General features: G+C 45.2%; 2 protein-coding genes across 5 annotated transcripts; one reads left to right on the forward strand and one right to left on the reverse strand.

Moving 5' to 3' along the window:
- The first annotated feature begins 456 nt into the window (after nt 1–456).
- LOC104661136 (olfactory receptor 10H3-like) lies at nt 457–1,425 on the forward strand. Its single transcript, XM_010361702.1, has one exon. The coding sequence runs from the start codon at nt 457–459 to the stop codon at nt 1,423–1,425; it is 969 nt and encodes a 322-aa protein (XP_010360004.1).
- Nucleotides 1,426–3,846: 2,421 nt separating this feature from the next.
- LOC104661013 (cytochrome P450 4F12) lies at nt 3,847–23,560 on the reverse strand. 4 transcript variants are annotated; one of them, XM_010361510.2, is made up of 13 exons: nt 23,500–23,560; nt 22,909–23,107; nt 21,202–21,346; nt 19,309–19,362; nt 19,088–19,215; nt 17,087–17,208; nt 15,852–16,122; nt 14,655–14,721; nt 14,340–14,469; nt 4,925–5,058; nt 4,769–4,833; nt 4,478–4,560; nt 3,847–4,086 (listed from the first exon to the last, which is right to left on the reverse strand). In XM_010361510.2, exons 2-13 carry the CDS (start codon nt 23,104–23,106, stop codon nt 3,909–3,911), a joined length of 1,575 nt encoding a protein of 524 aa, XP_010359812.1. In that variant the 5' UTR covers nt 23,107; nt 23,500–23,560; the 3' UTR covers nt 3,847–3,908. The 4 variants fall into 4 exon arrangements, with proteins under 4 accessions (XP_010359812.1, XP_010359815.1, XP_030791138.1 ...); XM_010361513.2 differs by having other exon boundaries at nt 3,853–4,086; nt 19,088–19,362; XM_030935278.1 differs by lacking the exon at nt 23,500–23,560 and adding an exon at nt 23,389–23,448 and having other exon boundaries at nt 3,853–4,086; nt 19,088–19,362.
- Between the last annotated feature and the right edge of the window lie 407 nt (nt 23,561–23,967).

Below are 23,967 nucleotides of genomic sequence, written 5' to 3' on the forward strand. Positions count from 1 at the left end.
TATCAATAAATCAGTATTAAAATAAATGTAATTGAGTTAAATAAGCAACTAAAAGATAAAGACTCTCAGGAAAAAAACTTTTAAACCCCAAGATCAAAATGTATGTTTTCTAGAACTGGCACGTTATCAAGAGACTCTGATCCTGATCATCTATGCCTGTCTCTAATGGCTCCAAGTATTGAAACTTTTCTTTATGTTAGTCAGCGTTAATAGTTAGTAGCCAAAATCTGACATGATCATCTAATATATTAAGGTCATTTGATCTTTGTCACATTGCTGAATGTTAAGAACTATTATTATTTACTCCATTTTACAGATGAGGAAAGTGAGACCCAGAAAATTCTACCAGTTGTTGAATAGCATAGAGCTGTTGAGTTGTCATTTGATCTGTGCTACAGTCTATGTTTTAACCACTGTCATTTAATTCTGTTTCTAATCTCACCAGATGCAGTATCCATGCCTGGTCAGAACTACAGCATCATGTCTGAATTTATCCTCTTTGGCTTCTCAGCCTTCCCCCAGCAGCTCCTGCCTGTCTTGTTCCTGCTCTACCTCCTGATGTTCCTGTTCACATTGCTTGGTAACCTTCTCATCATGGCCACAATCTGGATTGAATACAGACTCCACACACCCATGTACCTCTTCTTGTGTGCCCTCTCCATCTCTGAGATTCTGTTCACTGTTGCCATCACCCCTCGCATGCTGGCCAATCTGCTCTTCACCCATCGTTCCATCACCTTTGTGTCTTGTGCCAGTCAGATGTTCTTCTCCTTCATGTTTGGCTTCACTCACTCCTTCCTTCTCATGGTCATGGGCTATGATCGTTACGTGGCCATCTGCCACCCACTGCGTTACAACGTGCTCATGAGCCCCCGTGACTGTGCCTGTCTTGTGGCCTGGACCTGGGCTGGTGGCTCAGTCATGGGGATGATGGTGACAATGATAGTGTTTCACCTCACTTTCTGTGGGTCTAACGTGATCCACCATTTTGCCTGTCATGTGCTTTCCCTCTTGAAGTTGGCCTGTGGGAACAAGACATCATCTGTCATCATGGGTGTGATGCTGGTGTGTGTCACAGCCCTGATAGGCTGTTTATTCCTCATCATCCTCTCCTATGTCTTCATTGTGGCTGCCATCTTGAGGATTCCCTCTCCTGAGGGCCGGCACAAGACTTTCTCCACATGTGTATCCCACCTCACTGTGGTGGTCGTGCACTATAGTTTTGCCTCCCTTATCTACCTCAAGCCCAAGGGCCTCCATTCTATGTACAGTGACGCCTTGATAGCCACCACCTATACTGTCTTCACCCCCTTCCTTAGCCCAATCATTTTCAGCTTAAGGAACAAGGAGCTGAAGAATGCCATAAATAAAAACTTTTACAGAAAATTCTGTCTTCTAAGCTCCTGCGTGCCAATTTGGTGGTGATAAAATATAATAGAAGAGCTGAAGATAATGTCTGTCCCCATAGGACTGTTGTAAGGGTTCAGGTATGTGAAAATATGTATTTGATACATACTAGCTATTGTTTCTTATCCCTTTTTGCTTAGCCTCAAGTGATCACAATCTCTTGTTTATGAGCCATTGTGATGAACTTCATCCTATTATCTGTGCCTAGAAATGTGTTTTCTATCTATGGACAGGTGGGGATCATCACATGGATGTGTCTGGGCACTTATGAACATGGTTCTTCTTAAATGGACAGGCAAAATATATTTTATTTTCCCCTAGTGTAAGAAAAAGTAAGAATAACATGATAGTCATAAATCCCACCAAGCATTAAGTTTTTTCTATGCATCAGCACTGTGTCCAGTGTTTTATAAATATTATCCTTTTAATTAGAAGAAATGTACAAAGGAAAATAAACTACTTCCCTCAGAGAAACTGGTTCTTATATAAAGTTCCTCACTGTCTTTGGGAGAGATATAGCCTAAGTTTGGGTGTGGACATTAATATGTTGAGTTGAGTGAAGGATGTCAGAATCCAAAAGTGGAGAGAGACCAAGAAGGAGAGAGAGACAGAGATACAGAGACAGAGATAGAAGACAAAGAGAGATACAGAGACATAGACAGAAAAAAGAGAGAGATACAGAGACATAGACAGAATAAAGAGAGAGAGACAGAGAGAGGAAGCCAGAGAGAGAGAGAAAGCAGGTGTCAGGTAAAAAGGGAGTTCTTTAAATTTTTTTACCTGTACAGGAAATGTAATAGCTAAGAATTTGGAGCAAAATCTGGCAAAGGGAGGAAGAGAGAAAAAAGGAGATTGGTAATAGGACTTAATATATCTTAATAATAGATCTGTAATATGTCCTGATAAGATAGCCTCGTCTCTCCTCCAAGCATTTTTGACACAGTTGCTCTGCAATCTCAGTGGGTCATTCTAGGATATGCACTCCCTTACCTCCAATGGAGGCATCATTTTTCTGGTTTTCTGGTTCTAGCCATCGGTTCCACCAGCTAAGGAATGAATTATTTTTACAGTGTGAATTCTCTTCTAATGCTACTCATAGTGCCCTCGCCTGTGCTTCCTGCTGGTGCTAGAATGTGAAGGTCAACACTGAAAGAGATTTCATTCCAGAAAAGCAGAGATCATGGCCTTGCAAGGTCAAAAGGTGATATGGTTGGAAGAAGTTTTATCCTATGTTTATACTATAAAATTCCAAACAAAAACAAACGATCCTTTGCCTTATCCTGCATACTCTGGACAACACTTGCATGTGTGGTTATCATCAATGAAGCACCATGGCAACCAGGAGCTTATTCAAGGAGCACAAATATCAGAATTTTTGCCTATAAGTTCCAAAACAGTCTTTAAAGTCATAGTAGAAAATAACTATCTCTAAAGGCAACATGCTTTATTAGCCAGACTTTCTCAGAGAGGAGGTAATAATGGCCACATTTATTAAGCATCCAATGGGCACCAGGCACAGTTCTGAGTTCCTCAAACTTTGTCTTCAGAAAAACCCTGAGGTAGGTTGTTGCCCGCATTATATGTTTGAGGAAACTGAAGTGCATAGAGGGGAATTAACTGGCTCAAGTCACACGGCAAATGTGAGACTTCAGCACCACAGTCTGGCTCCAGATCCCATAACTTTGGGGTAGTGTTTTGTTTCCAATCATCTGGCTTTGAATCTCAAGGGTCAAATGAGAAGGTCCTGACTGCACCCCACCCCAAGATGGGTCAGTGATGGGAATGAAGGAGGAATCTAGAGGTGAAAGGGTGAGGACGTGCTCAACCTCTGACACTTGAGAGAGTGCCTGGCACATAACAGAAGAGAGTAGGGGGAGGATTCAGGTAGTACCTGATGGACGGGCTGCCTGGGCAGAGTCAGAGGGCTCAAAAGAGGAAAAAATGGAGCTATCTGAAGTTAGGGAAAGGGGGTCAGAAAAGTGATCAACTGGAAAGGGGAGACGTAGGGTGGGAGGTTGGCAGGAAAGGAAATTGAGAATTCCTGAGAGCCTGCCAGGGTAAAAGCTGCACCCTTCTATCCCTATGTTCTGAACTGGCCAGGAACCTCAGTCTTGGGACACTCCCAGACCGGAAGAAAGGATCTGCCTCTACGGTTGCTTCTCACTGACCCAGCCTGGGTCTCGCTTCTTAAATCCGTTCTTAATCCTGGTCCCTCTCCTGCTCAAAAACCTCCTATGACTCCATATTGTCCACAGGATGAAGTCCACACTTGGGCTCTGAGAGACCCTGCTCTAGGCATGGAGGCCCTAAGCTCAGCCAAAGAGGCAGTCAGGGTCTTGGGGTCAGGGACAACACCCCGCCCAACCCACCGAGGTTAGACCTCACCCTGAAGTCTCCCAATCCCCAAGAGCCACCTGCCGGCAGTCAGTGAGGCCCAGGCAGAGGTGACAGCACCGTTTTATTCACGAGAATCTGCAAAATAAGGTGGATGGGTCAGATGGTCACTGCAAGCCTGCGTTCAAGGGCTCCACCCGCAGCCAAAGCCCGCCCTCAGCGCGCAAGATCAACTCCGGCTTCCGGCGGGGCTCAGTGTGATCCGGCAGGAACCGGAAGTGCAGCAGCATCAGTGCCAGGACTGTTTTCATCTCTGCCATGGCGAACGCCTGCCCGATGCAGTTCCTGCAGGCGGGAGAGTGGACTGTGACTGCACCCAAGACCCGCATTTGGGTCCCATCACTCCAGGAGCCTGACCCGGGACCCCCCCAACCACACCCAGCTCAGCCTGAGAGATATAGAGAGGGATTAAGCGTGCCTGGGACCCCCATGTGGACTTGCATGTCCCAGAGCCTGGGCCAGACTCCAGCTCCCAGCTCAGACCAGCAGATAGAGAAGGGGATTTTAAGCACTCAGGACCCCTGTAGGACCTACTCATCCCCATTCCATGGACGTTTTCCCATAAACTGTGAAGGAATGGAGGGAAGAGCTAGAACTGGGACCATCTGTAACGTCCTCCTTTTTCCACTCCCGCAAACATCACCCCATCCCTGCCTCAGACACAGGATGCTCTTACCTGGGCCCTGCAGAGAAGGGAATAAAAGCCAGAGGTGACCTCTCCTTGCTGTTCTCTGGGTCGAAGCGGAAGGGGTCATAGACCTGCAGGTGAGACATAGGTTTGCTGGGTGAGGTCTCCTAGGTCCAGCAACCTTGTTGGAGAGACAAATGTGTGTGTTGGGGCGAGGTGATGTTGGATTTTCCTCATCAAAACCCTGCCCCCTCCACTAGGAACATTGGAATTGACAAAAAACAAAACAAAAAAAGAGTAGAGGATGGGAGTGGTGGTGGTGAATGAGGAAGGCAGCACCTCAGGATCCGGCCACACGGTTGGGTTGTGATGGACCCCTATAATATTGATGACGCAGATAATGCCTGTGGGAGAGAAGGGGGCAGTCAGGACGAGGATCCCCTGAGGGGCCCATCTTCCTACCTGGGAGGCTCCTCCTCATGAGGCTGTGGGCACCTTTTGGGATGACTCGGCCATCTGGAAGAACAATGTCCTGTGTGCAGTGTCGGGAGATGAAGGGAGCTGGGGGATGTAACCGCAGGCTCTCCTTCACGCACATGGTCAGGAAGGGCAGCTGGGCCAGGTCGTCCCTAAGGAAACACCCCAGCCCCAATCATTATCAGGAGAGCGAAGACACAACTCTCCACCTTTTCTATTTCCAGATGAGACATTTTCTCCCTGTCACAAAATAAACTCCATGGGGACCAAACATTTGAGAATTTTTAAAAGCAGAAAACAATTAGAGAAGCAGACAATTAGGAAAGCATCAGAGAAAATTTAGCCAAGCAGTTAAAAATAAATACTCTGAGGAAAACACCCAGAAGCCAGCGGTAAAAGGTTAACAAATTTGCGTAAAAATAAACATTGTCTGTGGCAAGAAAGCAAACTCAAATGCAAATGAGTAACAAACAAAATACCCAGATCCAATGTTTTGCTCTTATTTAGCATGGTACTAGAGATACCAGAACGTTCAATTAGGCAAGGGAAAGAAAGAGTCATGCAATTTGAAATGTGGGAGCAAATATATCATTTTGGCAGATAGTGATTTTACACTTAGAAAACACTAGAGGCCCCACTGGAAAATGTTTATAAACATTTAAGATCCAGCAAAGGAACTGAATTCTCTGCTTAATCTTTCTTCTTTTGCAGTGGCTATTTAAAATTTTAATATTGTGTGCACTTATTTGGTTCAGAATTTGAGAACTTTAAAACATAATCCACCTCTATGGCCCAATGCCATTTACTTCTCCCCACACGATGCCAGATTATTATTTTCTTAATGTATGCTTTCTGGGCTAATTTTTAGCATCTTAAAAAATTATATGGGAGCACAGCATCTACTATAGACACTACTATGTATCCTTTTTGGGGGAGTGGGGGGCTAGAATGGAGTCACTGTTGCCCTGGCTGGAGTGCAGTGGCACAATCTCGGCTCACTGCAGCCTCCGCCTCCCAGGTTCGAGTGATTCTCCTGCCTCAGCCTTCCAAGTAGCTGGGACTACAGGCATTCACCACCACAGCCAGCTAATTTTTTTCATTTTTAGTAGAGACGGGGTTTCCCCATGTGGACAAGGCTGGTCTTGAACTCCTGATCTCAAGTGATCTCCCCATCTTGGCCTCACAAAGTACTGGGATTACAGGCATGAACCACCATGCCTGGCCTGTATCTTTTCTCATTTAACAGTGTATCAGTTTTTCATAGCCCCTGGGATTTATGTAAAAATAAGGTTATCCCTACTCTGGAGCTATGAAATAATTTTCTCATGGTTCCTTCCAGAGCTTTTAGGACTCTTTTAGAAAAAAATGATTAATCTGAACATTATCTTGTCATAAGACATGAGAACCAGGTTCAGTTGCCTTTTTTCCAGAAGGCTTTCCAGTTGTCCCAAGAACTTTTACTTAATTATCTATAGTTTTTCTCTTGATACACAACACCATCTTTAGCATGTACTATGTTCATTGGGCACAGAATTTATTTGCATAAATCATTAGTTTTACCATGTAGAAATAACCATCAACTGAAAACATAATAAAAGAAAATATACTAGTCAAAATAATATAAAATACCTGGATTAAACTTAAAAGGAAACATGAAATCTCTGTATTTCATTATAAATTTCCCTCAATCCAAATGAAACATACACTTTACCATACAACAAATGTTTGTAAGGGTTGACTTAACAACAACAACAGAAAAAGCCACTCTGCCACATATTAAAACCTATTAGAAAGTCACAGTATTGGGAAGCCGAGGTGAGCGGATCACTTGAGGTCAGGAGTTTGAGACCAGCCTGACCAACGTGGTGAAACCTCGTCTCTACTAAAAATACAAAAATTAGCTGGGCATGGTGGACAGTGCCTGTAATCCCAGCTATTCAGGAGACTGAGTCAGGAGAATCTCTTGAACCCGGGAGATGGGAGGTTTTGGTAAGCCGAGATCGCACTGCTGCACTCCAGCTAGACTCCGTCTCAAAAAAAGCAAAAAGAAAAAAAAAGTCACAGTAATAAAAATAGTCTGGCAATGCCATAAAAAAGGATGCATTCAAACGACTAAAAAGGTCAGAGACAGACGTGTGAATAAGTGAAAACTTCCCATCTGCTAAAGAAAGCTCCACAAAACTCTGGGAAATAGATGGGTAGTATGGTACAAAAGAAAATATGGACAAATGTAACTTTATAAGAATTAGCCAAAAGTACCCTCCAAAAAAGTCAAAAGGCAATATTTTGCAACAAAAGACAGAAAAAAACCATTAATTGTGGTACACATTCTTATAAGTAAATAAGAAAAAGGAACCCAAAGAAAAACAGCGGAAAATATAAGATCACCACTCCCATAGAAAGAACATAAGTGGCTTATCAACTTGGGCAAAGGATGCTCTCTCTCACTCTTATTTAAGAAAATGCTCATTAAAAGATGAAATGTGAAGACCGACAAACATTTTAAATTTAGTAATACAATAACACTATTGGCAAATTTGTGGGAAAGCTTGTGCCATCAAACTCAGCAAATATAGAAATGGATTTGCAATCATTATTACAATTGTAGAATGCAAATGGTCCTTGATTCAGCAATTGCACTTTTGGGAATTTGTCCTGCAGAGATGCTTACACATATGAGCAATGATCACTGTAGACACATGCCAATTGCACAGGTTTAATTTAGCAAAAGGATGAAACAAGCCAAATATACATAGATGGGGAGATGTTTAGATAAACATCTATTGGGGGAACCCAACCCCAATATTTCAGTGTAGGTTATTTCTATTTTCCATAAGTGTCAGCCAGCTGAGAAATAAAGAGAGACAGTATAAAGAAAGGAATTTTACAGCTGGGCCACCGAGGGTGACATCACATATTGGTAGGACCATGATGCCCACCTGAGCCTCAAAACCAGCAAGCTTTTATTAAGGATTTCAAAAGGGGAGGGGGTGTAAGAACTGGAAGTAGGTAGAAAGATCACATGCTTCAAAGGGCAAAAAGCAGAACTACTAATAAGGGTCTAACAAAGACCACTTCTGAGGGAACAGGACAAAGGGCAAAAGCAGAACTACTGATAAGGGTCTAACAAAGACCACAAGGCAAAGTGCAAAAGCCAAACTACTGATAAGGGTCTATGTTCAGCAGTGCATATATTGTCTTGATAAGCATCCTAGACAACAGAAAACAGGGTTTGATAGCAGAGAACTGGTCTGACCACAAGTTTACCAGCGCAGAGTTTTCCCCACCCTAGTAAGCCTGAGGGTGCTGTAGGAGACCAGGGTGAATCTCAGTCCTTATCTCAGCCACATAAGACAGACATTCCCAGAGCGGCCATTATAGGCCTCCCCCCAGGAATGCATGCCTTTCCCAGGGTATGAATATTCCTTGCTAAGAAAAGAATTTAGCAATATCTTCCCTACTTGCACGTCCATTTGTAGGCTCTCTGCAAGGAGAAAAATATGGCTCTTTTTGCCCAACCCTGCAGGCAGTCAAACCTTATGGTTGTCTTCCCTTGTTCCCTAAAAATTGCTGTTATTCTGTTCTTTTTCAAGGTGCACTGAATTCATATTGTTCAAACACACATGTTTTGCAATCAATTTGTACAGTTAACACAATTATCACAATGATCCTGAATTGACGTACGTCCTCACCTTATGAAGATAACAGGATTAAGAGATTAGAGTAAAGACAGGAGTAAGAAATTATAAAAGCATTATTTGGGACCTGATAAATGTCCATATTAAAATGAAATCTTCACAATTTATGTTTCTCTGCTGGGGCTCCAGCTGGTACCTCCATTCAGGGTCCCTGACTTCCCGCAACAAACATCCACAGAATGGAACACTATACAGCTACACTAAAGGAGAAAATGAGGATCACTAGTCCTGTCACACAATGCAGTCCAGAAGGTAAATCAGTACAGAGACTCTGGAAGGCAAATTGACCATATCTACAATGATTGGAAATGTTTATACAAGTGTCTTCAAGAAAGGGATGGGACAAATAAAACATAGAATGCTATTCAGCACTCAGAAAAAAGGAAGATTTGGTGGGGTAGCAGGAATGTCAAGGATAACCCTTGTCTTATCTGTAATGTCTCATTGAGTGCAAGAAGAACCTGTTCTCATCATTGCTTTTGTAATTCAAAACTCATTTTCCATGTGGTATATATACAGAACGGAGTGCTATTCAGCCTTAAAAACAGAAGAAAATTCTTTCATTTGTGACAACATGGAAGAACCTGGAGGACATTACGCTAAGTGAAATAAGCCAGGCACAAGAAGACAAATAGCAGGTGACTTTAATTACCTGTGAGATCTAAAATAGCTAATACAGAAATCATAGAAACCAAGAAGAGAATGATGGTTACCAGAGAAGGGAAGAAGAAAGAATGGAAAGACATTGGTCAGAGGGTACAAGTTTCCGTTACACAGGAGAAATAAGTTTTGAGATCTATTACATGCATGGTGACTACAGATAATAATAATATATTTCTCAAAATTGCTAAAAGAGCAAATTTCAAAAGTTCTCACCACAAAAATGATGAGTATATGAGATGATGGGTATGTTTATTAAATTGACTTAATCATTCCACATTGTATACATATATCATAACATCACGTTGCACCCTATATATATATATAAGTAAAATTTGTCAATTAAAAATAAAACAAATATTCCAAAACTCATATTTTGAGAAAAAGAAAAGAAAAGCTCCCAAAGATATATTGTTAATGTGAAGATATGTGTCTACTTTATTTCTTTTTATTTCAATAGCATTTGGCGTACAAGTGGTTTGGTTACATGGATGATTTCTATAGTGGTGAATTCTGAGGTTTTAGTGCACCCATCACCCAAGTGTATACTGTCCCCAATATGTAGTTTTTTCTCCCTTACCCATCTCCCAACCTTGATCTCCAAGTCTCCATAGCTCATTATATCACTCTGTATGTATTTGTGTCCTCACAGCTTAACTCCCACATATAGGTGAAAATATATGGTATTTTGTTTTCTATTCTTGACTTACTTCACTTAGAATAATGGCCTCCAACTCCATCCAAATTGCAGCAAAAGACATTATTTCATTCCTTTTTATGGCTGAGTAGTATTCCATGGTGTATATATGCCACATTTTCTTTATCCACTGATTGGTCAACGGGCACTTAGGTTGGTTCCGTATCTTTACAGTTGTGAATTGTGCTACTGTAAGCATGTGTGTGCTTTTGTCTTTTTCATGTAATGACTTTTCCTTTGGGTGGATACCTAGTAATGAGATTGCTGGATGGAATGGTAGCTTTACTTTCAGTTCCCTGAAGAATATCCTTACTGTTTTCCACAGAGGTTGTGTTAATTTCATAGCAGTGTATGAGCATTTCACTACATTTCACTTCTCACTACATCCACAGCATGCATCTGTTGTTTTTGAACTTTTTAATTATGGCCATTCTTGTAGAAATAAGGTGGTATCTCATTATGGTTTTAATTTGCATATCCTTGATGATTAGCAATGTTGTGCATTTTTTCATATGTTTCTTGGCTGTTTGTGTATCTTCTTTTGAGAATTATCTATTGGTGTCCTTTGTCCACTTTTTGATGGAATTGTTTTTTTTTTCTTGCTGATTTGTTTGAGTTCCTTGTAGATTCTGGATACTAGCCTCTTGTCAGATGGATAGTTTGCAAAAATTTCTCCTACTTTATAGGTTGTCTGTTAACTCTGCTATTATTGTTATTATTATTATTATTATTTTGTTGTACAGAAGCTTTTTAGTTTAATTAAGTTCCACTGATTTATTTTTGTTTTTGTTGTATTTGCTTTTGTGGTCTTGATCATGAATTCTTTGCCTAGGCCAATGTCCAGAAGAGTTTTTCCAAGGTTATCTTATAGAATTGTTATGCTCTCAGGTCTTAGATTTAAGCCTTTGATTTTTGTACAAGGTGAGAGATGAGGATCCAGTTTCATTTTTCTACATATGGCTATCCAGCTTTCCCAGCACCATTTATTGAATAGGGTGTCCTTTCCCCTATTTATGTTTTTGTGTGCTTTGTCAAAGATCAGTTGGCTGTAAGTATTTGGCTTTATTTCTGGGTCCTCCTTTCTGTTCCATTGGTCTAAACGCCTACTTTTATACCAGTACCATGCTGTTTTGGTGACTGTAGCCTTGTAATGTCATTTGAAGTCCAGTAATGTGATGCCTTCAAACTTTTTCTTTTTGCCTGGTATTGCTTTGACTACGCAGGCTCTTTTTTGGTTCTATATGAATTTTAGAATTGCCTTTCCCAGTTGTGTGAAAAATGATGAAGCTATTTTAATAGGCATTGCATTAAATCTGTAGATTGCTTTGCACAGTGTGATCATTTTCACAATATTGATTCTTCCAATCCATGAACATGGGATATGTTTTCACTGGGTTGTGTCAGCTATGGTTTTGTCCAGCACTGCTTTGTAGTTCTCATTGTAGAGAGCTTTAACCTCCTTGGTTAAGTCTATCCCTAGGTTTTTTTTTTTTTTTTTTTTTTTGCAAGTGTTTTTTTGTTTGTTTGTTTTGCCCTGTGAGAGTCAGAGGGCCGTTCTTGTTCTCAGGTCACTGGGGTAATGTTCCAGAGGTGAGTATAACTGCCCCTGCCTCACAGAGGAGTTTGCCAAAGGAGTGGAGAGTAGCAGGTGGCAGTAAGCCTCACCCAGCTCCCATGCAGTTGGCACAAGGTGGGTCTCACACCTGCAGTGTTCCACTCATAGCACTGGATTTAGATCCTCTGTGAACAGAACTAAGATTTGCCCCAGGCCATAAGCTTTTTCCACAGAAATACCAATGCTTTCAGGCCACGCCCTTTTTTGTCCCTGTCCAAGGCCAGGCACCCAGCTCCTGAACTCCTGTCTACAGCACACTTCCTGCTTGCCTTCCAGGTTCTGTTCAAGGGAGTTCATTCCCACTCGAGGTTTTATCAAGAAATTCAGTTGGTCATTTCGTTCAACCTGTGACCCCTGTCTGAGCTAGTTGTCTGACTTCCCCAAGGCCCCCTGTGAGATACAATAAGGAATGGCTTCCCTCAGTCCATGCTGGAGATTGGGAATGCCTGAAAGGCACTTCCTACTGCTGCTTCTACTTTTATATTTCTCACCACTCCTTAGATCAGTTCAAGCCCTGGGTAGAGTTAAGGCCTTCCCCTGTGGTCTGGAATTTCAGATTCCTCAGTGAAGATGTGTATCCTCGAGGCAGTCTCTCCCCCTCTCACCCTCTGTGGATTTACAGGTTTTCACCTGTCTTACAGAGTGGGATGCAGCCTGCAGTTTCTATTGAAGGACCTGTGGATTCTTTTGGTTTTCCTGTTAAGTCCCTGTGTTGTTTCTTGGGAAAAGAAAGTTCACAGTGTGAATCTCTACACACTATTCTGTCCTTCCACATGGGAGAGGCACACTGACATTGCCTCCAATCCACCATCTTGGGAAAAAATACTATGTCTATTTTATACGCTCTTATTTGTATACAAAGAGTGTGTGTTCATGTAATGTGGGAATCAGGATAGCCATTTTCTGGAGGGACACACACAAAACCATTGATGGTAGAAACTGCTAGGGTGAGACTTAAGAAGGAAGCTCATTTTTATAAATTTTTGGGCACTTTTTTTTTTTTTTTTTTACAAAATGTGCAATATTTCTTGATATTTTGGTTTTTAAAAGCACAAAAAGTTTTGCCACCTTTTAAGACTGCTGTGCTGAGCAAAGGCTTGGACGGGAAGACACTGTCTCCAAAACACCTGTCCAATCCATTGCCTCCTCTCCATCCCCAGCCTCTGGCCTGGCTCAGGTCCCAGAATGTCTTCACTGGGACTTCATTCTACAGCTGGTCTTCTATCCACAGTAGCCCTGAAAAGATTTTTCTGGTGCCCAGATATGACCTGTCACTCCCATGCTGAACCACTTGTTATGGCTCCCCATTGCCTTTGGGTTAAAATGGAAGCCATTACCATTTTCCCATGCCTTCCACAGCCAGACTCCGCTTTCACTGCCATGGTTATTATCTCATCATAACTCAGTTCCTTCCTCTCTCATTCTCTCTCTGTCTTCTTCTGTCTTCCCTCCTCTCTTTATCTTGCTCTCCCTCACTTTCCTTCCCTCTTACTTCTTTCTCCCTTTATGATCATCTCCTTCCCCCAATGCACAAACCTCTCTTTCCCTCTTCTCCCTCTCTCCCACTCCCCCTTTCTGCATTTTTGCCCAGATTGTCTTTTTCACCTAGAGCACTACAGCATCCAAACATCTACTGATCATCATTCAGGGTTTCAGTTGCACTTTAGTATTTTGGTTTTTTACTTTTTTAGAAATGGGTTCTTTCTGTATTGTCCAGGTTGATCTTAAACTTGACCTCAAATGATTCTCCCACTTCAGCCTCCTTGGTACTTGGTATCACGAGTGACAGCCAACACATCTGGCTTGAAACACTTTCTGTACTCCCAGCCATGCTTCTCTTGCTCTCAACTCTATTCTTGCCCATGTGGACTGGGAATGTCTTGCACTGGGACTGTTCCCACTAGGCTGGGAGTACCTGGAAGACACATCCATAGGCAGGGTTCTTTCCAGGTCTCCAGAGCACAGAAAGGTGCTGGGAACAGAACTGGCATTGGAAACGTGTATGGAAGAGTGTGCTGAATGAAGACTGAATGGATGAATGATGTAGGTGTTCTAGACAAAGATACATGACTTTTACCCCCAGGTCTTCCTAACAACTCCCTGGACTGGACTGGAGGGTAGGAATTAGTGAACAAAAGAGCAAACTTTCAGGAAGTAAAGATGTTCAAAAAAATGCTAATTCAGAGAAAATAGGAAAGAAGTGAAGGTAAAATTCATTGATTGAACGTGTCTAGGTGTCATCATCTGCCTTCACATATTGTCACTAGTTCTCTCAGCAGGCTAGGACTCTGTGTCCCAAAAGCCTGAAAATTTTCCCCTGTGAGCCAAGCTAGATACCAAGTTCTGTCTCTGGGCTCTACTCCTAGTACTGCTAAGCAATAATGGAAGAATTGACAAAAACAACTTCCCCCTCGCCACATGAGCAAACATTCAAGAAGTGAGGATGTTCGAAAAAAATGATATTTCTGGGAGAAAAGAAAGAGAGTGGAGGGGAAGTTCATTTGCTGAACATGTGCAAAGTGGCATTATCTGTCCTCACATACTGTCACCAATTCTCTCAGCAGCCCGGGTCTTTTGGTCCTAAAGGCCTGCAACGTTTCCCCTGACAGCCAGGCTGGGTGTCAAGCCCTGCCTGTGGTCTTCTGCTTTTATACCCACTACACAATAGTGGAAGAATCAACAAAACAACTCCTCCACCCCTCCTCACTTGGGGAGCAGAACAAATGATGGGCTCAGGAACAGGCCAGAAGAACCTGCACTCACCATTCAATCTCTTTAGGATCGCGGTCCTTCAGAAGCTCTTGCACCTCCTGTCGGCAGCGCTCCTGGTATTCTGGGTGCCTCGCAAGGTTGTACAGGACCCAGGAGAGACCACTGGCCGTGGTGTCATGGCCTGAGGAGCAGCCAGGTAAGCTTGACTTCAGCACCAGAGGGTGGACAGCGCCCAGATATTGAGCCCCTCAGGAGGATGGAGGGAGGGGGAAGATGGGCAGAATGGAGTGATCCAGGGTCCACCCACCTGGATCCTGAGATGGAGGGACTTCTGTCCCCATTGTAGTCCCACACTGGGACCCTCACCTGCAAACATGAAGGTGTCAGCCTCTGCTCTTATATCCTCATTTGCCAACGCCTTCCCATCTTCATCCTGAAGAGAAAGAAAGACACACACACACACACACACACACACACACACACACACACACACACAAAGTATACTATCTCTGAGACTTCAGAGTCTAACCTGAGATGATCTCTGAAGCTCTGATCTTCTTAAGAAAACTCAAATCCACTCTGCACGCCTAAATCTCTCTTGTTCACCGTCACCAGAGCCCCAACTCCGAGGGCCTCCCCCAGCTTCTTTGTCTCCTCTTTGGACCCTGGTGGCAGGAATCAATGGCTCTCGAATGTTTTCTTTTTCTGCATAATACAGACTTTCAGAGGAAAAGATACTGGCAACCTGGGGTACAGGATATTTGAATGGCAATTTGCCTTGGAGGTCAGAAATTATGTATTGCTCCAAAAATATTTGCTCACATTCTAGAGTGGTAAACTCAGAGAGTCTTATCTTTCCAGAAGATATATGGGTTATAAAACTATAGAAATTGCCATCTCACAGGAGAGGAGTAATTTATACTCCAGAACAAAGCATTCTCTCTCTCTCTCTCTCTCTCTCTCTCTCTCTCTCTCTCTCTCTCTCTCTCTCTTCTCTGTCTCTCTCTCTCTCTCTCTCTCTCTCTCTCTCTCTCTCTCTCAACTTTCACCCTGTAAGAAAGAAGGAACATATGAGCTAGCAGTCCTATATAAGATATAAGACTCATCATGTGGGGGCCCCTCTCCTATGGTGCAAATTCTTGTGCATTTACAGGTAAAAAACATTGTGTTGCCCTAGGAATGGGGAACCAGCACTACAATCCTACTCTGTCTGATGTTATTGCTGTAAATAGCTAATGGGCTGCTATGATCCAGGGGTTTGGTGCATCTGTCATCATAGATATAGACATAGACATAAACATATAGATATACATAAAAATGTGAAAGACTAACACAGTAACTTGTAAGTTAAGTAAAATCTCAGGCTCTTCACAGTTTCAAAATTAGCAGTGCCCCATGAGCTGCATGCAGTAAAGTCATCTCTAAAACCTATCTGTGACCTTCCATTTCTCAAGCATCTTCCATGGCTCCCAGTGCCCTTTGGATCAAGACCAATTTATTTCATCTGACATTTGACATCAAGCTCTATTCTCTCACTTAAATTCAGATCATAGAGAAACCCACCTTGCTCAGCAGAAGCACATCAATGAAATCCAGAGTCTTGGACTTGGCTTTGTCCTTGAGGAAATCATCAATACCCTGAGTAGGGAGGGTGCGGCGCCGCTCCTGGATGACAGCATCTGTGAAGTCATGCACCAGGCGGCAGGCCCTGCGGAAGCGCTGCCCGTCTTGGGTGAGGTAATACAGAAAGTCCATGTGCTGGAAGATACGCTGGCTTCTTTTCTCTACAAGGGCACTGAGCTCCAAGATGGTGGCAATATATTCACTGGGCCTCCTGCAGGCCGAGGGCAGAAAGGGAGGCAGCACTGTAACATATGCAAAGCCCAAGGAACACCTCCCACCAGCAGCCAGGAGCGACCTCCCATCAGGAAACTCAGTATCTAGAAACAGATGGTCCTAGAGATACATGGTGGATATCAGTCATGAGATTGACTCTCCAGACCGTCTTCTCTCCCTGCATCTCATATCTGAGAGAGTGTCTCCATGCACCTAGGCACCTAGAGTACAGCTTGGACACCACGTTTCTCTCCTCTCTCTCCCACCCAGTATCCAGTACTGATCATTTTTCTTACCAAAAGTGTCCACACAACTCAGACTTCATCCTCTTCCAATTCATCCCTGCTCCAGCTACCCTCCCCCCGCCCCAATAACCAAATCTCTCTCATCTCTCTTTCTCCCTCTCTCTCTTTCACCGTGTAAGAAAGAAAGAGCAGCCAGGCACAGTGGCTCATGCCTGTAATCCCAACACTTTCTGAGGCCAAAAAGGGCAGATCACCTGAGGTCAGGAATTCGAGACCAGCCTGGATAACATGGTGAATCCCCTCTCTACTAAAAATACAGAAATTACCTGGACGTGGTGGCGGGCTATCAGTTTCCCATACAGCTCAACTCTTACCACATTCATCATCAGCTGAAATTACAAAAGCTCTCCGGAAATCTCTTTATAAACTTCATACCACTTTTCCTGATTTTCAGTGTCCTTAATATCTAGCCCCTACTTCCACAACCTCGTTTCTACTGTCTCCTGCACATGCTTGGCTCATCCTAACCTTGCTTTTGCCCAAATATTTCTACCTACCTGGAAAGACAACACTTTCTTCTCTTCGTCGACCTTCAAAGCACAGCTATGATACAAATCCTCCAGAAAGTTACTTCTGGTTACTTTGCTCATTCCTCCCTTCCCAACTTACTCCCTTTGGTCCGTGGATTCACATCCCAGGCCCTGGGAAGGAACTCACTCCTGACAATGGCTGTCAAAGCTGAAGATGCATTTCTGCAGACTGTCCAAGGTCATCAGGCTGATGTGCTCAAACATGTCCAGACGACTGCTGCCCTCTGAGGCCAGGTGCTGCCACTTGTCCTGGCCAGAGAAGGGAAGAGAGCTAGAGCTGGGCCCTGCTGCCTTTGTGCTCCTCCCCAGCCCGAAGCATCAGGATGGACTCCCCCACAACCAGCCGGCTGCTCCTCTGCCCCAGGAACCCATTGCCAGCAAGAACCAGACTTGGATGGGAGCAGAAGCTGTTTGTATTAGGAGATGAAGACCCATGGCTTGGAGTCAAGAAACCAGCATTCAAGTTTCAGCTCTGTCTCCTAAGCTCTGTGTGCCCTTGGTCAACCTAGTGCACTCCTCTAGGTCCCACCTGTCAAATATTCAATAAAGATCAAGATGATCTGCTTTGGGGCCAGATCAATCAGGATAGAATCTCTGCTCCACCACTCCTAGCTCACCTCCTGACTGGTTGAACTGTGTCCAGCTCTCTAATCTCTCTGGCCCTCAGTTCGTCATCTGCAATAGGACAAAAATAACCATAACCTAACAGGGTTATTAAAATTAAATTAGACAACTTATATCCTGGCATTGGGACACGACTTTTTTTAGGCATATGATGAGTGCCCAGTAAATGTTTGCTTTATTCATCTCCATTGCAATAAATTCGTTTCAAAAATATCCCTGTGTTGGAAGAGGCACTTCTTCATCAGCCCTGAGCATCCTTGCTGGGTATGCCACCAATGCAAGACCATTATGTTCTTACTTGAGCCATTTCTCAGAGTTGTGTTTGCAGAAAACAACCTGGAGAGACAAGGCAGTGACTCCCCCTGGACCAGTATCAGGCTTGTATCTGCCACTATTAAAGCAGATTCCCTAAGCCTAATGCACATTGTCTGTCATACAATGTACTGCATGAGCAGACTACTATAGAGGCCCACCAGTGTCACCCCCATGGAATTTAGGTTGACTCAGAAAAAGGATACAAACCAACAAGAAGTACATGTCACTTATTGTGCCATGAGTAATCAACTACCCTTTGTCTCTGACCCAGGAGTCTTGTGTCTTGTGTTAGAATCCATGAAATGGTAACAAGCCAACTTATCAGCTTGCATATTTTAAAAAGTCCTAGACACTTCACAAAATCCTGACCCCCAATTCTTCACTTCTCCCTGTATTCACACCCTTTGCACAGTAATTTTTCAGCAACTCCCATTAAGAGATGCATTCTGTTTTACACCCCTTTGAGTCTGTACTGGACTTTTGACTTTCTTTGGCCAATACAGTGTGGTGAAATGATGACGTAGTAACTCTAATAGACCCAAACCTGGTTGCACTTTGAAGCATTGCAGAGACAATGTCCACCGACATTGCAGCCTCCTCTCAGTTTCTCGGAACACAGTCTCTGCCATGTGAGCAACCGGGTGCCTTCTGGAGGCAGAGAATCACATGGGGGAAGTCCAGCTGTCACAGCTGAGGCCATCCCAGATCAGTCTGAAGCTAGTGAAGCCCCAAACATGTGAATGAACTAAGCCAGGATCAACAAAGCTGCCCACCGGACCCACAGCTTCTCATGTGCCAAGAGTGATCCCTTCCACATCCAGAAGAACTGGCCAGCTGTCTCACAGACTCGTTAGAAATCGTAAACCCTTTTTGCTCTAAGCCAGTGTGTTCTGAAGTGATTTGTACTCAGCAATGACTACTACGCAATCTTTACTTTTACTCTCTTGAGTTTACAGGGATTCTGTGAGAAAAACACAGAAATTGACACCTTCTGAGAACCTACTTGTGCCAAGTAAATGACCTTTTAAGTAGGGATTATCCTCCCCATTTTACAGATGAGGAAACCAAGGTTCAGAAAGGAAGAGCAATGGCCCAATGTCATCCAGAAGAGCCAAAATTCCAGACCAGATCTGTCCATTGTTCCTCCACCCCAAGACTCCAGCTGGGACCCAGAGTTCAAGGGACTCACAAGCATGATGGTCGCACTCTTGTTGAAGATCTTTATATAGGGCTTCAGGATGTTGAAATGGAAGGCGGGCGTCAGCATCCGACGGTGGTGGCTCCATTTGTCACCGCCACTCAGCAGTATCCCTTCTCCTAGTAGGGCAACCAAGGACAGTGGGCAAGAGCAGCACCTTCCCCACCCCTGCCCAAGGTCGTCCCCAACCCCTTTCATGTGCAGGTACTCACCCAGCCAGGGCTTCAGAAACCTGATGAAGAGATCATCCTTGGGTGCAATGGCAGCTGGCATGAATGAGGATCATGAGGGGCCATGTAGAGGGCAAGAGAGGAACTTCAGGTGTAGGGCAAGGCTCCCTACCAGCACTTTCCCCACTCCATGCCCAGCATAGTGGGAAGGGGGCCAAGGGCAAAAGACGAAGGGAGGATAGAGGAAGAAGGACCAGCCCAGGCTGCAACAGCACAGTTGCAAATGACACAACCTAACGAGGCATAGCACAGCCCAGCACACCTTGACGTGGCTCCTATATGTCCCAACATGTTCTGCAATAACCAAGCACAGCTCCACACTCTACAAAATACCTTTAAAGGAGCCCAGGACACCCTGTCTGCCCCAGCACTCTCTGTCATCTCCTGACATGGACCTGAGATAGTCTGACATGACCTCTGTGTACCCCACAGACAGGCCCTAGATAGAGTTTAAATATGATTTCTTAAATGTCCCAGACGTGTCCCAGGTGTAACCAAGGCTTTTCTTCAAGCATGAGAGGAATGGATTTCAAAACCTGGCTCAGGAAGACTAAAATAATGACTCTGACAAATTCCAAAGAGACCTTAGCTCCCAGACCTTGGACAAGCTACAAACATGGTGAAGGGATGACAAGGAGGAGAAAAGACAATTTCAAATCACATGTCAGAGAAGAGCCGGAAAGTCTCTGCCATGCCCCAAGTGTCCTTGGTCAAAGCTGAGCCACACACGTGATGACTTCTCCATACGATCCCAGGTTAAACAGAAAAGATATAACCAGGTATAATATTGAAACTATAGGCTATTTATGGGACCTCTGGGGGAAAGCTGAGCTTTCTAACAAGAACCGAGCTGCTGGGACCCATGGTTGACACCATAAGAGAAAGACTGCCTTAAAAGAAAAAGTGATGCAGAGAAATGGTGAACTTAAGAAAAGGAGACAGATTCCTGATGATGTTCATTGACACCTGGATTCAGGCATGCCTGAAGACCACCGTCCCTGGACTTTACACTACTTTGATTCTCTTTATTTGCTTAGAGCACACAAAGTTGAGTTTCCAGCACTCACAACTGAAAGAAACCTCAGCAGCCAGAGAGCTGGTGACCTGCACAGAGTCACTAAGGATTTTGGGGTCAGAACCATAGTTTCTGTGGGATGCTGCCACTTCCCTTGCTGAGCCTGGTATGTCCAAGGACGAGAAGAGCAGAGAGCAAGGGGAGATCAAGCAGCTGGTGTGGGTTCTCCTATTGGAGAATCCTGAAGCCTGCAGGAGGAGAGCAGTGAACGTAGGGTGGATGAGTGACAGGATGAGGTAGAAGGAACAGACCCATCATAGGTGGACGTCACATAAATAACAGCCCAGATTTGCTGCCAGCCACAAGTCCTCCTACTGCTCTGGGCTGAGGGATGGACAAAGCTTGTGCCAGTACTGGCCTGGCCCCCAAATACCGATGAAGCCCACTGCATCATCCTGCCACACACTTTTTTAAAAATCCTACTCATTGGTCCAGACTCAGCTCCAACAACTCCTCCTCCAGGAAACATTCCAGCCTGCCCCATCAAACACCCAGCTCTCTGGGGTGTCACACCCATCTCTCTCTTGCCGATTCCTGATCCCATGAAGCTGGAAATGTCTCTGTCTAGACCTGTCTCCTCAAGCATGGGGGTTCCTTCAAGAAAGGGCCCTGAATTGAGACGTCTTGGGCCCCAGTGGTGCCCAGAACACCAAGGCAGGGAGCAGATGGCAATGGAGGGAGAAGACTTTGAGATGGAAGTCTCAGTGATGGGCATGAATAGTCAAGGAGGGGCCGGGGTACTGTAGGGACCACGCAGAGGCTTGGCCTTGCACCCACCACCACAAGCTCTGCATGGGTACCTGAGGCATTGGTGATAGACCGGATGGTGTCAGGGTGGCATAAAACGATGAAGGGGATGATGGGACCCATCCATATCGTAAACCCCTGGGAATAGGTGGCCGACAGCTGGGTCAAGTTCTTCAAGCCCTCCTCTGTAGGAGTGATCTGAAACAAGTCAGGGGGCGTCAACTCCTGTGATGGTTAATTCTAGGTGTCCACTCGACCGGGCTAAGGGATGTCCAGGTAGCCAGTCAAACATTATTGCTGTGTGTGTCTGTGAGGGTGTGTGAGAAGACATTAGCATTTGAAGGTAAACAGGATGGAAATAGTAGGTACAGAGGAATGAGTGAGTGAGGAGAGGAATGAGTGAGTGGGTAGAGGAATGAGTGAGTGAGGAGAGGAAAGAGTGAGTGAGGAGAGGAATGAGTGAGTGAGGAGAGGAATGAGTGAGTGGATAGAGGAATGAGTGAGTGGGTAGAGGAATGAGTGAGTGGGTAGAGGAATGAGTGATTGAGGAGAGGAATGAGTGAGTGGATAGAGGAATAAGTGAGTGGGTAGAGCAATGAGTGAGTAGATAGAGGAATCAGTGAGTGAGGAGAGGAATGAGTGAGTCAGGAGAAGAATGAGTGAGTGGATAGAGGAATGAGTGAGTGAGGAGAGGAATGAGTGAGTGAGGAGTGGAATGAGTGAGTGGATAGAGGAATGAGTGAGTGAGGAGAGGAATAAGTCAGTGGGTAGAGGAATGAGTGATTGAGGAGAGGAATGAGTGAGTGGATAGAGGAATGAGTGAGTTAGCAGAGGAATGAGTGAGTGGGTAGAGGAATGAGTGAGTGGGTAGAGGGATGAGTGAGGAGAGGAATGAGTGAGTGGGCAGAGGAATGAGTGAGTGAGGAGAGGAATGAGTGAGTGGATAGAAGAATGAGTGAGTGGGTAGAGGAACGAGTGAGTGGATAGAGGAATCAGTGAGTGGGTAGAGGAATGAGTGAGTGGATAGAGGAATGGGTGAGTGAGGAGAGGAAAGAGTGAGTGGAGAGAGGAATGGGTGAGTGAGGAGAGGAATGGGTGAGTGAGGAGAGAAATGAGTGAGTGGATAGAGAAATGAGTGAGTTGATAGAGGAATGAGTGAGTGGATAGAGGAATCAGTGAGTGAGGAGAGGAATGAGTGAGTCAGGAGAAGAATGAGTGAGTGGATAGAGGAATGAGTGAGTGGATAGAGGAATGAGTGAGTGGGTAGAGGAATGAGTGAGCGAGGAGAGGAATCAGTGAATGAGGAGAGGAATGAGTGAGTGGATAGAGGAATGAGTGAGTGAGGAGAGGAATGAGTGAGTGAGGAGAGGAATGAGTGAGTGAGGAGAGGAATGAGTGAGTGAGGAGAGGAATGAGTGAATGGATAGAGGAATGAGTGAGTGGGCAGAGGAATGAGTGAGTGGATAGAGGAATGAGTGAGGAGAGGAATGAGTGAGTCAGGAGAGGAATGAGTGAGTGGGCAGAGGAATGAGTGAGTGGGTAGAGGGATGAGTGAGTGAGGAGAGGAATGAGTGAGTGGGTAGAGGAGTGAGTGAAGAGAGGAATGAGTGTGAGCAGAGGAATGAATGAGCCATCACCCTTGCTTCTCTGGGGTCCTACGCCCCAGACGCCATCAATACCAAGCTCCCTGAGCACCATTCCTGCTCCTCTGGAAATCCGTCCACCCTGAGACCCCAGACACATTTTGCTGTCACACTCACCAGGCCCAGGTGGCCCCAAAACCAGTTCTGTTTTGGGGGCTGCGGGAAACACTGGAGCCGGCGGCAGTTGTCATAGAAGGCGTAGGTCCAGGCCAGGACGCGGGCGAGGAGCCAGGAGCCTGCAACCAGCATCAGGAGCAGCCCTGGGGACGTTGTCACCGGTCCCAGGCCCAGCCAGGGTAGGCTCAGCAGTGACATCCTACGGGGCAGATGGGATGGAAGATGAGGTCCTGAGGCCCAGGGAAGAGCTCCAGGGACAGTGGAGAAGGGCAGGATCAGGAACTACTGGGGGCAGGGGAGGGAGGGCTCCGAGGTGGGTAAACAAGGGCTGAGATCTAAAGTCCAGAAAGGCCCAACCAAAACCAACAACCAGTGGCCTCCAGTGATCTGGCAACCACACAGAAAGGGAGAGAGATGGGCTGATTAGAGTCCAGAAGGGCCCAGCCTGAATCCTTGGGAATTTGCTGGGAGTTCAGTTACCAGGAAACCACCAGTTTCCCATGCCAGCAGCTTGTAGCCACCCCAGCCTTGGGCAGTGCCTTCCCCATTCCAGGCCAGGACCCTCCAGCCCGGCCACCCCCAGCCTGGCACCTTTTGTCAGGAACAGCCTGTCCCACAGAAACTCCTCTCCGCTTCTGCTGGGAGGTCTTTGGCCCTGGTCTCTGACCTAGGGAAGGCCTTAGGAGGCTGGGCTGGGCTCGGATGGGCTGAGGCAGCCAATCCCCACAGTCTGGGTGTGTCTTCCGTGCCTGGGCAGCCAGCTAAAACCTCGGGTTGGGCCAGCTGGGTGCAGCTTAGGGTGCTCCAGCACGAGCACTGAATTCTCAGGTCTCAGTACCTTCTTGGCAGTCTGCAGGGGAAGTTGGGGGGTGGTTAAAGGGGAATCTGAGCCCCAAGTTTACCTCCACCCTGCCGTTCCAAGACAAGGGCGTTCAGATAAAAGCATATACTTAGCGTGGGAGTTCGCAGCCAGCTGAGCTGGACCAGGACAACCCTTGCCCCAGATCATCTGGGCTCCTCTCCAAACATGGGCAGGGAGGACGTCAGGCACCATATCTG

Source organism: Rhinopithecus roxellana, chromosome 8, assembly GCF_007565055.1.
Source record: "Rhinopithecus roxellana isolate Shanxi Qingling chromosome 8, ASM756505v1, whole genome shotgun sequence".
Lineage (NCBI taxonomy): Eukaryota > Metazoa > Chordata > Mammalia > Primates > Cercopithecidae > Rhinopithecus > Rhinopithecus roxellana.